At 38.3% G+C, this 13,652-nt stretch overlaps 1 protein-coding gene across 5 annotated transcripts in view; it reads right to left on the bottom strand.

Moving 5' to 3' along the window:
- SPIRE1 (spire type actin nucleation factor 1) overlaps positions 1-13,652 on the bottom strand; it is a 126,745-nt gene that overhangs the window by 68,671 nt on the left and 44,422 nt on the right. For all 5 annotated transcript variants that reach the window (XM_088172921.1, XM_088172901.1, XM_088172916.1 and 2 more), the window contains exon 3: positions 3,715-3,948. In XM_088172921.1, coding sequence (XP_088029047.1) covers positions 3,715-3,948 — 234 coding nt within the window. The remainder of the gene's footprint in view (positions 1-3,714; positions 3,949-13,652) is intronic.

Raw genomic sequence — 13,652 nt, 5'->3', positions numbered from 1 at the left:
CGTGACTTGCAGGCACAACTGGTAACACGTCTGCAACACCTCTGCTCTGCAGAAGGGCTGAGGTAAAGTCTAGTACTGGCAGTAGTGATTTGGCTACAATGACGTTCAGATCTGGAAGAAATGACAGGGCTAGGATGGCAGTTCAGCCCAGCAAATACCAGCACAGAATAAAGCCTGTTATCAAAGCCTTATGAGGTTACCTTTACATCTAGAATTAGAAAGGGGTGTTGACCTAGAATGAATACTGTATATAATACTGTAACTGGGTTTAGGGTTGGGGCTCAAGGCAGCAGATATTGATAAATCGCAGCTTAGAAAGTGCCTCTGGGTTAACATGAAAAATGTCGTTGGTTTAAACCATCTGACTGCAGAGATCTGTGGGATAAGGAGTGTGATAATGTTAAGATTAGGAGTGGAATTAGGGTTTGAGCATACTCTGGAAGAGGCTGATAAACTGCATCATCTTGTCTCAGTATCAGGGAGGGCCCCCACGCTGTGATAAAGGTGCCATATGACAGGACCTCCCACACCCTTAGCAAGCCCAACACTGCCCAGCATGCCAGGCCTTCCCTGTCTAGACTCTCTGCTCACCAAGGCTTCCCAAGGTGTATGTGTGCTGTCAACCTGATGAGCTCTCAATTCCTTGGGATTACTGTGTCTTGTGTACATGCAGAGCAAACCTGGCACTCCTGACATGCACCGAGCTCCTATACCACACAGCATGGTGTGTGCACACTGTGGGCAGGGGGAGGGGGAGGGACTCAAACCAAGGAAGGCATCTCTCTGAAAGTGTCCAGTCTTTACTGTCTCCATTTCTCCCTTCATTTGTAGTAGGCCTGACAAATCAGAAATATATCAAATACTAAAAGCTTCTGACAACCAATGTCTCCTCTCTTCACAGATGCATTTTTAAAAACAGTAGGTCAAGTCTGGGCAGCAGGTTGGTCCTGCCAAGGAAACCAGAAGCTTAATCAGCCAAATATACCAAGAAGCAGCACAAAAGCTTGTCTGTGTCTTCCCCACTGGCTTTGGCAATGATGATCTTGGCAGCACTATTTAGCACTTACCCTTTTCCCAGTTCTTAGGAATCAGTGTTTGCCACATTACTCAGCATGTTCCAGCCTAGAGGGAGGATGCAGGATTGACCTTGCTTACTTTACATTACATAGGAACCTGACACACAACTACCCCTGTGTTTTAATCACAAAATATGCTCAATCAAGTTAGTGATTAATGGTGAAAAATTCAGTCTTAGTGACAGGCAGGCCTTAGACCAGGTAATGACAATTTTTGGAAAAGGAGGAACCATATAATCACTCTTCAAGGACAAAGTAATTTCCAGATCGAAAACAACATAGTTAAAAACCTTTAAAATCAGTATTAGTAGCACACAGACCATCTCTACCATTTTCCAAGCTTGTGATGTAGAGAAGGCAGAAGAGGCAAGAACAACAGTTCTCAATTCAACGAGCAAACCTGCTTCAGCATTCACTACAAACTGAGGAACTGTAGAGGAAAAAGCTTCACAATGAGTCTTGCCAAGAGGGACTTAAAATAATCGAGCCTCATGGTCACAAGACCACACACTACTGTTGTGAAACAGTCATTGGGTAAATAAGGGTGTAGCCTCTAATATTTTACCACTCTTGTGGGGGTAGGGGGAAATAAGAGAAAGCCACATGTAAAAGATGGTCTTACCCCTAAAAAGGTATTAAGTCAGGAAAAAAAAGGTCTTGCAAACCTGCACTCATGTCAAAAATATGGCAAAATGATGCTGCCGTTCTAGTACTGTCAATGTAGTAACAACACTGAGTAGGGAATAAAGGTAATCTGCAAAGTTAAGCCTGTGGCACATAATTTAGACAAAAACCATAGAAATAAAAGAGAATTCCAAGGGATGAAGGAGTAAAAGTTAAGATGATGTACAAATTGACAGCTGACCTTCAGTTTACTAAGATGAAGTCATACAAGCAGTATGTGTCCAGAATGATATAAAATTATTAACAAAATACGATGAAGAAATAAAATGTAAGATGCTGATTTTAAAACGTACAAACAGGCAGGTACCTCAGACTAGCAGAGATATTGACAAAGCCAAATGAAAAGGATGCCATTCCCTGGCCTTAAACATTGAAACCTGTTCAATTTTCTTACTGCTTTTGTATTTCAGGGATATCTACATCAGTGTACCTAAAGGAGTTCAGCAAAGTTTTCCCAATTTATCTTTCATTGTTCACAGAAATCAAGTAAAGAACTTGCAAATTAATCACTCCCAGAAAGCCACTGTCTTCAGCTCTGTGTATATAAAGGTCTTTTCTGTCTCTGCACTAAGTGAAACTTTCACTTAGCAATCTAACTTCAACTGTCACGGTTCACAGCATTTTGCCAAACAGGGGGAAAAGAGGAACGTATCCCATCAATATTCTGCATTTCCTCTGCACTGTCTGGAGCAGCTTGCATGGGGGCTTAGCAGGGTGCTGCTGGTCCTCTCTGGAGCAGGTGACTGGGTGTCAGGGAGAGGGAGGAGAGAGCAAAGCACCTGCACGCAGTAGCTCAGCAAGGCTGGCAGTGGCAGGGACTTGAAGGGCAGAGCACTTCAGCCAGACAGGCCCTCCCCATTACAAGGGAGCAAAGACCATTTCATTCATTTTTCCCTCTGGCCTCTGCTTCTCTGAGGGAGGGAGGAAAAACAAAGGCATTGAGCATTTAGCATTACTTCTGATGCGAGGAAAACCATGTCAAAGTTACTTCCTCTCCAGTCTCCTAAGAGTTTCTCTCTACTGTTAACCCAGCGGAACCGAAGAATTTTAGTGGGGTCTTTTATCTGAGTGTTCTGATGGGCTATTTGGGACATTCTTCTAGTCTCAGCTTCCACCATGCCACTTAATTTATGCAGAGCACTAAGCTCCTGGTCCTTAGATATGTGTTGCATTTGTGATGAAGCACTATAAATGGCTCAACCCTCTGGTACAAGTTAGCATAATGTTTTCCAACCTGCGCTAATATCAGATTATTTATGAGTTAAACCAATTACACAATTTTTTTTCAACCATGCTTATTAATACCTTTGTCTGTAATAAGAGTTCACTGGGCTCTAAAACAAGTAGAGAAGATTGCTCTGTAGAAAACAGAGGGTAATACTTTTAAATGATTATTCACAGTTGCCCAGATAATATTAAAGAACTTGTCACAATTAAAGTTCATAAGCTATATTTCCAAATTTCACAGCTCAGGTCAAGAACTGCAACCATAATGATCACCAGTGAAATGCTATGTCCTGACTCACTCCATACAAATAAGCTACTCTTATAAAAGCCCTCCTGTGCTTCAGGAGGGGAGGGTGGCAAGCAAAGGAACTGATAAGAAATAATTACACTAATAACCTGCTAATGAAAAGGTGAATTAATTGAAACACACCATGAAGTATCCAAGAGTACACAAAGTAATTCAACAGATGTTTACACTGCAAGGCTGACTATCCAGTGCAGGGATTAAATCAGATTGTGATATAAATGGCACATGCAATGCTAAAGTTGATCATGGATTTTCTGTTCCCTACTGTCAAACTTGCAATAATACTGCATGTCATTTTCACAAGCAAACCATACGGAAATCATGAAATGACACAGCCAGTATCACACAGAATAATAACACAAAAAACAGAGTTGATTTTCTCATTGACAGAACTATCATATAAACTGCCACCTACTGTACCTTCATGACATCTTTATAGGAGTGAATGGCCTCAACTTCTTCTTTGTCATCATCATCCTCCTCCTCTCCTTCATCCAGAGCATCATATCCTTCATCCCTACTCCCATCTGTTTCTGTGGCATTAGTCATGTAGTCAATAAGCTGCTCCAGTGGAGGACTTAATTCCCTCTCTTCATTCTCCTTCAAACCATAGTCCAGGGCTTTATATATAATAATCCCTAGGGATTCAATAACCTGTAAAAACAAAAAAGAAATACATATTAATGCCATTTACATGAATGAATAGGTCAAGTGAGGAACAACATTTTCTAGTGTTTGTATAACAAACCCAGCAACTGAGAGGGCAATAAACATAAAAATTGAAGAGAAAAATGATCCGCCTATATCTGTAGTAGCACTTGAGTAAACGCTTAAGTAATACAGCACAGAACAAGCAAGATCATATCACCTACTCACAGCTTTCTTACTTCAATATTTGAAATAAAGACTCATCATTTAAAAACAAAGCAGGACCTTTTAAGGTTATTTTCCCTTTTTCCTTGTGATATCACAAACCTCAAAGTAACATTATTCTACTTTGTAAGACTATATTGCACACACGTTATCTTTTTTTGTGGGGCAGGTAGGAAGAAATTAAAAGAAATAATAAACTAACATGAGATGCCTTCCTTCTCCCATAGCTTAATGACACTTGGAAACTGTCCTTCAGTTTGTGTCTCTTCATTGACCTGTGAGGTGTCTGGACACAGTTGTAGATGTCCCAGTGTTACTGAGCACTGGGACAGCAGCCCACAAGAGCTCCTTTGCCTGTTGCACAGCTGCTGGAAGCATACATACACCACTGAAACTACCAACAACTGTATTCCATAGTGATGAGGTAGTACCTCAAATTTTCATTGAACCGAGACTTATTTGTGTCCTGTCAAGAGCAAAACAAACCAATGACCTCTTACTCAGTGTGAGCTAGGATAAGATTGTCATGAGCATCCCAGAATGCTAAATGCACATTTTCTCTCCTGGCAGTAATTATTTTCCTTATGAGCAATACCGACGCTTCTGGAATTTTAAAGATGTAAATAGATGGCATTTCAAATTGAGGAGTTTGAGAATGGGTATTAATGAAGAGGGAAGGGAAAATGGGATTGCAGTAGTAAAACCACAAGAAGGTAATGTCACTGCTTGGAAGATCCTTGTCTGACAACGGAAGTAGGACTGGAGTTATTGCATGTTATCTCTGATCTTCCTTGTGTGCTGGGATAGATAGGATGTCACACAAATTAGCAGACTCCAGTGTAGGAGTAGCTGGCACAGCAGCAACTTCAGTGACAGGAGCATTTCTAAATATACCAAACCTTGTCATCAAATGCAATTTTCTCTAATCTGTCTTTCGGTATGATCCTGGTCGACACACTTTTTACTGCAGAGTTTTGAAATTCTGTTTGAGTATTTAGGACAACACAAAAGGATTCTTAAAACATTGAATTTTACTCTAGCTACTTACGTGTTTCAGCACAACAAAGTATTTTTGGTCTGAGAGGCTGGAGGTCAGCAAAGACTTAAAATGGTTTCCCATTAGTTTATCTAGACTGACGATTTAATGATTGCTGTAGTCTGACAGCTTTACACTTGTTGAGATTACTTTGCAGTGCAAATTCACTTTGCAAGACAGTGGCTAAAAAAAAAATTAAAACCCAACACATAAAACACATTCTTTTACAATTTATTTCCAATAATTTTGGTAACTTGGTTCAATATAAAAATTTTGCACATTCTATTCCCTTGAAATGTGTTTATACATATTATTAAAAATGCAGTTAGGGAAAGTGATTAGGCAAATTAGTGAAGAAGAAAAACCTGTGTGTGTTTTTTCAGTTCAAAGAACATCTTCTGACTTGGGAAGTGCTATTGAGACAGGAAAGTATGTCAGGGAAGTATCGCTGCTTTCTTGCTCAATTCTCATACCCATCCCCTGACTTCTGCCATGACCCACTTTGGAGACAGGACACTGCACCATACAGACCTTAAAAACAGCTCTATAAGATTAAACTTTTATTTGTAGTATATCTTGCTCACTTCTTAGGGAAGCAATTTTGTAGTAATTGTCTTGTAAAACTTGTACTGTTAAAAAAAAATCTCGAAACGTGGAAGTCACACAAAGTAAAATATATTAATTCCAATGGTAGACATGTGTTTCCTGTAACTCAGGTTCTGAGTACAATCCCAACATACACCCCTTCAGCAACTGAAAGGGAATAAAGTTTGAAGGAAACTGAAATGATGTATAACTGAATAATCATTTTGATACTTTGAGCACTTGGGAATAAACACAAAGTTTATTTGTGTATCTAACTTTACTAAAAAGTACATTTGAAAGGGCTTAGCATACATGACGATTGAAATGTCCAGACCAGATGCAAAGAAAATTATGTCTTCTGCCATGCAGTATTGGCTTCTGAACACAGCTTCTGGATTTTGCTACCAAAACTTAAAAAAAAATAGAAGAAGGAGTGGATAAAGAAAGTGCACTCTCTCCACCTTCTTCTGTTTGGGAAGAAGATTAAGGCATTCAAAAGCACCATGGCTAAAACTGGATGACAGCTGCTGCTTCCTTTGATGTATCAGCAGTGGAGCTTTTGCAGCTCAGTAATATGGTTTGTGCATTTTTATATACTATGAACAGATTGCGTAATACATGCAAAGCTGACACAAGACGAAAGCCTGTAACAGCACCAAGCCAGAGCTGTAGCTCAGTCTCTCAGCTCATTATTTAGGAGATGTGAACAAAACCATATTTACTCATTGTCTGTCTGTATCACAGATTTTTCTTCTTGCTGAAAGACAAAGCAGCAAACGACTCAACTAAGTAACTTTGCTTTGACTCGCACTGAAACTGAGAACATTCAACGCTTTCAGTATCAGTTTACCAAGGATCCTGTAAGCCACACAATTGCCATACAAATATCAAACAAAAGTCACAGAATTGTCAATGCTTCTTCCCATGGATAAAACTACTAATGCAACTTCATACAAATAAAACTTTTAGGTCTGTATAACTAGAAGCAAAATATACAGGTCAACTGATTGCTTCTTCAGTGCATGACTGCTGTCACTTTGCCTGTAATACAAATCAAGTGCAAACACAAACAAAAAAAGGAAAAGCTTTTCACAGGTGAATGGATGAATTGATGAACAAGAGGGGGTTTGAGTTGGATAATCAGGGACTTTCACTTTTAAATTTTTTTTTAAGTAGCAATTATTTACAAAGAAATCACATGTTCTAAACTCTACCATTGGCCAATTTAGCACAAAATAAAAACTTCTGTCACCTAACAAGTGACAAGTACTGATTTAGTTTCCAATTACATGTGAAAACAGAGATATATTAAGGAAAAAAAGGGTAAGAAAGGACCTAGCAAAGCTTTTTTAAACCACAAAGTTGTACACTGACACCCCAAAACAACTGCATAACACTGAAATAAGTGTCATCTCTAATAATAAATAATGCTGCTCAACTCAGATAAAAAAAAATAGACTTGCACCTTGAATTTTAGAACACATTTGTTCCTGATTGATTTAAATTTCAGCAAAGGACCTGACCTCTCGAAATCAATCAGTGCATAAATAAACTTAAAAAATAAACAAGGAAGTCAGTATTATTAGGCTTTACACCTTCTCATCAAGTTCTTTTGAAAGTCATGGCTTCAGACCAAAAAAAATCCCAAGAGACAAACATTTCCCACAGATTGAACTTGTAGTTTGCTGTGCTGAAATCATTAGTGAAAGGGCAATTTTGTCCCACCGTGAGCATTGCTGCAGTTTCTACAGCAGTCTGGACTCATACGGTGTTTTTATAAAAGTTTGTGATAAAGCTGCTGGAACACTTTGACTTTAAAAACAATGTAAAAACAATATCCACACTCCTTTTGCATACATGGCAAAAACAAAACCCAAATTATTCAGATTGTTTTCATACACAAACACTGCCCAGAACTTTCCATTCCATGTATATTCCTCCAACACATGGCATGCCTCTTGGACAGGGGTGCATTAGTGTTTTAGGTTTTTTATATAACCTGAATTTATGCTTTTCCAATGAACTCTGCCAATTTCATATTCTTGAACTCTTCAAATATACAGCCTCTTTACAGGAACCAAAGAGGCTTGATACTTGCAAAAGTACAATTATTGCAAGTACTTCACTTTGAGAAAAAGCCTTTTTTCCCCTCAACATACACATCTCCCAGATTCTTGCTGAAGCTTAGATGAGAACAGGCAGAATCCACATCTCATGCACACACAATGGGACACTGTCTGAGCTTTCATCCCCTCCCTAGGCCTGCCTCAATTTTCAAACAAACAAAGCCTAAAGACAGGCTTGTACTTACAGCAGCAAAGGACTGTTTTTCAGCTCAAATGCCTGTCCCTCCCTAAAGTCCTCCCTTTGTCCAAAAGCCACTCAGATTTTGCATCCCTAAACTTGGATTAAAGATGCTGTAAAGCTCCATCTCCTAAGGTGAGTTAACTAACTTTGAACTTTCCCACATAAACCTCAGATATGGCCACCAGCCACAGTATTTGCATTACTACTGCACTTTTATGAATTCCAATAATTTTTTATTAAAAATGTGCAGCACAATAATTAAGTGCTTCCATATTTTACCCAGATCTCCAATACACTTAATCAAGGACAACAATTCTGCCTCATGGTAAGAGTGCTGAGAGTCCAGGGCTAGCACTCCTTAGGGCAGAGCTCCTCTCCACCACCAACTCTGCCATCACCCATGGTACTAGGCAGCACTTAGTCAATCTGTAAAAACTAAGAACTCCACATGAAGCTTCTGACACTCTAACACGCAGTATAAACATAGACATAGATGCCCTTAAGTCAAGAGTTAGGTATCTTGAAATTTCTGTGACTTATTAGAAGACAAACATACACAGGTTTTTGTGCTCAATTTCTATAATATGGTCCAAAGGACTGGAATGTTAAAATGTTTGTAAAACCAACTTTTTCCTCTCTATCTAGATGACAGAGGGTGAAAGCTTTTGCTCAGGGTCTCATTTGCATTTGTAACAAAGTAACTTGTTATTTCTCCAGCATTCAATTCTTGAACTGAAAAAGACCAGGCTTTAAGAAAGGTGTACAAATAAAGGGGTTAGGATAACCCCATGTACATTTTTTAACTCATCCTAGAGATGCCCTACATAACTCTCAGGAGCACCTCGTGGAAGAGCATGTCTAACTAAATAGAATGCTATGAGAGATGCACTCTGTCACTGCACACCACGGGTGCATTAATGCAGTTTTCACTGCATCATTTCAGAGCATTCCCAAGTGGAAATGGGGTGGCATTACCCAGGTTTTAATGGCGGGGGACACTGCTAAATTTGAATATGACCTTCACTAAACTAGAGCAACGTGCAATGAACTGTCAAATGAGAACAGTGAAAAAAACTTCTAAGTCCTTCCAGGAAAGCAACAAGGATTTGGACTATTTCCAATGAATCAAATGAATCATTCAGTTCCAAAGAATATAGATATAAGATACAGAAATATTTAATTTCTGGGTGATGTTGGTTTGCCACTGAAATAACAAGGTACTGCTTCCTGCAATATAATGAGCCTTGCTTTTAAAGTCAAAGCAGTAATGAAAGCAAAGAAAAAGAAAATCAGAGTCTGTCAGGTCTAATAGAAAATAAATATGAGACAAAATTAAATAAATCCTTTTAATGATATTCAGTCTGGTTTAGATACATTCAGAATTAGGAAAATTTTTCTACCATATTCAGAGATCTTTTCCAAAAGGGTTTTATATCCTGAGTCTTTGAATGCACTAAGTGGGCCAACAGACCTACTTACTGAATTCTTTGTACTTTTCAGGTGTGTGTTAAAGAGATTCAGTGCAAGAACTTTTGATCAAAGACACAGAACAAGCCTAAAATATACAAAGGGCATGTTAGCTTTTTATTTTGTTTTGTTTTATTCCCTTCAAAGTGAATATGTGAAAATTGAAGTAGTTAAATGTTGTTGTTGGACACATTTGCCTCCAGAAGTGCAGCACTAATGTAACTATAAGTTTATTAAGGATCAAGTGTAATACAACTCTTGAACGTATTCAAAGGTTCTGATAATTATAATATAATTTTTAGTTTTAAAAATTGTACTATAGATATTATCTCAGGAGAGCTATAATTTATTAGCATAAATGAAAGCAGAATTTTTTCTATTGTATCAGTCTCAATTTACATTTTATCTGCGGTGCATTTTAAACACTGAAACAAAACTGTCAATTTTCTTCTAGCTTTTTTTCAGACATTATAATCCCCAAGATCATGACAAATCATTACTCTGTTACTACAGACTTTATTCAACCTGAAGGAGTTTCACCATAGTGACAGTTCATACCCAGAGAAAAAATAAAATTAAGTTCTCTTATTTAACTGTGGAGACTCCAGCAATGGCTGAAGCTTCAGTAAAAGAATTAGATACAATAATTAAGTAACCTAGATGGTGAAAGTAATCTGAAAGTTCTAAAATACATCTCTATTCATATCAGGTTTCAAATACAGGTCATGTTATCCTCATGCCATTTAAAAAAGGAGAATATATTTTTTTATCCTAAGTTAAAGACAGAAAATCATGTAACAAACTTCTATTCTAGTTCTGTCATTTTTTTTATTATTTTATTTGATAAAACAGAGGTAAACATACGCATATCATTTTTATAGAAATAGAAAGCAATCAGGCGAACACCCCAAGTGAAGAAACAGAAGGGGCAAAGACTTCAGCTGACTTCCAAAACCATAACTAGGCCACAGAAATGCTAGTGGGTTCAAACTGTTTAAGAGACAGAAATTGCCATTTATCACATCAGCCTTTTAAATAAAGCTTTATCTAGATTACACGAGAGTATCAGATTAACTGCAGCAAAAGATTTTGCAGTAAGGGAGAGAAGTAAGCAGCTCAAGGAAAACTGGTACAAAGGAGAGTGAGACTAGTTCAGTAGCTCTGATCCTGAGAGTTCATCTGCAACTGGTTTAAGTTTGGCTGACATGGCACATCTGCCTATGGTCTGTCAGACAAGATATAGAACATAGATAATAAAGTGCTTACCAGAGCTTTGATTCAGTTCAATTTATGGTAGCCATGAAGCAATGCAAAATCAATGCCACTTTCATTCAAAACATCTACACAGTTCAACTACTCTATTCAAAGAGTCAGTTTGCATGAATTTTTCAGCCTTCCCTATGGCTTTTATGTCAACCATTACAGCCGCCTGCTATAGGCTTGGCCCCATTTAATTAATCCAAAAATTAAAGTGAGTAAACACCTGCTGCAATATAAACCATTTGTTCTCCTCTGAGTAAAGAACTTTCTCACACCTATTTTCACCAAAATTAACGACTACAAAAGCCAAGCAAATAAAATACCAGGACAATAAAGGCTATTCTTTTAAATACAAATTCTTGATTAGTTAAAGTTTTGCATTTCCATGTACATCTTACAAGTTTTCCAGCAGCAGCTCACAACAGGGCTATGCCTGCATTTCAAGAGTTTCACAGCTGATGAACTTCACAGAGACAGATGAAGCACCTGAACAAGTTTACACACAGTGGGGAACATGACGCCCCTTCTGGTTTGACTTTAACTTTCCTCAAATCCATCTTCCTCCATTCCTGAAAAACATGTCTTTCTGCCTCCTAACAGGCTTCTCTTGTCAGTCAAATTGTCCTAATTCCAAGATTCCATGCATAAAATCAAATATGTCAAGAAAGAAGCCCAAATGTAACCACTCAACAGGTCCTTTTCAAAGTGATGTGCCACAGAAGAAGGCTGGTATGTGCTGCTCCTTTCTAGTGACCAGGGTATTCATTAACCCCACACGAAGCTACACTAATTTAACACTGCTTGTCTTGGAGGTACCTCATATTCACAGCAAATCAAATAACCACCCATAAGAAGGTTGTCCTTTCCATCCATGCCAAAGGAGAAACTTCAAAGATGTCTATGGGATGTTGCATTTATCACGTAGCCACCTAAGACAAACCATGCACAGCTACCTCCAGTGTCTTGTGGGAGTTCACTCAGCCATACCTAGGCTTCTTTTCTAAAAAAATTGACAGGAATTCACACATACAGCCTGTGACCAGAAAGGAAAAAATGTGAGACTCTTACTGAGAGTTTTTTCCCTAGTCATATGTGTGTAAGGAAACATCATCCTGACATAAGGATATGCCTTGATTATGAAGCATGTGAATTTTCACATAAACTATCACGATAGTCCAAGGAATTAATAAAGGGCCAGACACATTAATTATCTAGGTCACGTATGATCTCTGAGTGTGTCATGCAAAATATTACTGCAGGCTGACAAAGCCTCTGCAAAGCTCCTGATTTTATAAATATTCTTCTATGCCCTCTTCCCTATAAAAAGCAACATTGGACACAGGCATTTGGATCTCTCAAATACTCATTCAAAACTGAATGCCTAAGTGAACATAAAATATTTGAGTAACAAGCGAGGGGAGCTACTGCAAAATTACCTTCAGGTTCTCATAATGGCCTTATTGGAAAGACTGGTATTTGCTAAAATAGTTCAAAAAAGCACAAGTAGACACTGTTAACAAATTATCTACCTATAAAAAGACATTAGCTTGAAATTATTTTTTTCAGGTCTGAAATTCAGATACAGTCACAGTATGGAAGGCTGACTTGCCCTACACCAAAGAGCAACAATACTTGTGGCTGAAACTCAGCAGAAAGCTCAGCACCTGCTCTTAGGGCCACAAAATCCCAGAGAATCCATTTATGAAATGTCATTCACAGATTTCTATTACTATTTCCTTCTGAACAATGAAATCACCACAGAAGAAATACATTTTAAGACATGCCTCTATCACAGATAAAAGCTATTGATACATAAAGCATACAGTTTATAACCTCAGGCATGAAGCACCTTAGCACAAGATATTCCAGCACCTGCCAGCTGTCAAAGCCGTCAAAGTGCTGAACTGTGACAGTTTATTATCCTTAATGGAACAGCCATATTCCTGGATTACAAATTGCTGAGCATTGTTTTACTGCTCTCTGCCAATAATGACAATATCTATGTATTCCAGTACAGTGATGATAACATGGATTCGCTTTCAGTCATAGGTCAAAAGTGTTATGCTATTTAAAAAAAAATTCATATGGATTTTATGCTTAGGTTAAAAAAAAAAAAAAAAGCAAAACAACAACAACAACAAAATCAATCTCCAAAAACTACAACAAAAACAAAGCATTCCTGACTCTGGCTGTCTGCAGAAACCTCTATCACACAGCCAAATTTTCTACAATGCCCAGTACCTGATATTTGAAGAGAATACAGATATTATCCAGATAAGTTATTTAGCTGCTTAGGTGGCAGCCAAATTACTAGATATCCAATGGTAGAGATGGATTCATTCCAACACTTCTATCTATGTAAGACACACAAGGAACAAAACCACACACCAAAAAAAGCTTTATGCATATCAACTAAATATATTTACTGCCTCAAAAAACTATAATAATCTGTTCCATTCAGTGCATTTTGCACTGCCTGGGAAACTTGAGAGGCTCATAAATTTAGGCCTAAAAGAGGCAATCCTGAGTTTCTCCCATGGTGAGACATTGTTAATGGATGTGCTGAAGTCCCTGTACAAGCCACACTCCTGCGCTCAGCCCAATGAAAAGAGAGGTGGGTAAAGAGATAAAGATGTGTATCTGAGCCAACATGGTAACAAGGGGAAGGGAGAAGACCAGGACAGAGTGACCTGTCACATTCACAGGAGCTCTAATGCAGTCCTACACAATTCACCCCTGCATCAATGATTCACAACAAGCTCCCCAAAGCTTCCTCACTGGCTTGTAAAGAACAGAGCTGAGCTCAGGTGTTCAGGGATTATAAATCCCT

The sequence above is a fragment of the Sturnus vulgaris genome, chromosome 1, assembly GCF_052056855.1.
Source record: "Sturnus vulgaris isolate bStuVul1 chromosome 1, bStuVul1.hap1, whole genome shotgun sequence".
Taxonomy (NCBI): domain Eukaryota; kingdom Metazoa; phylum Chordata; class Aves; order Passeriformes; family Sturnidae; genus Sturnus; species Sturnus vulgaris.
The sequence above is the reverse complement of the archived record's forward strand: the minus strand, read 5'-3'. Positions and strand labels throughout refer to the sequence as shown.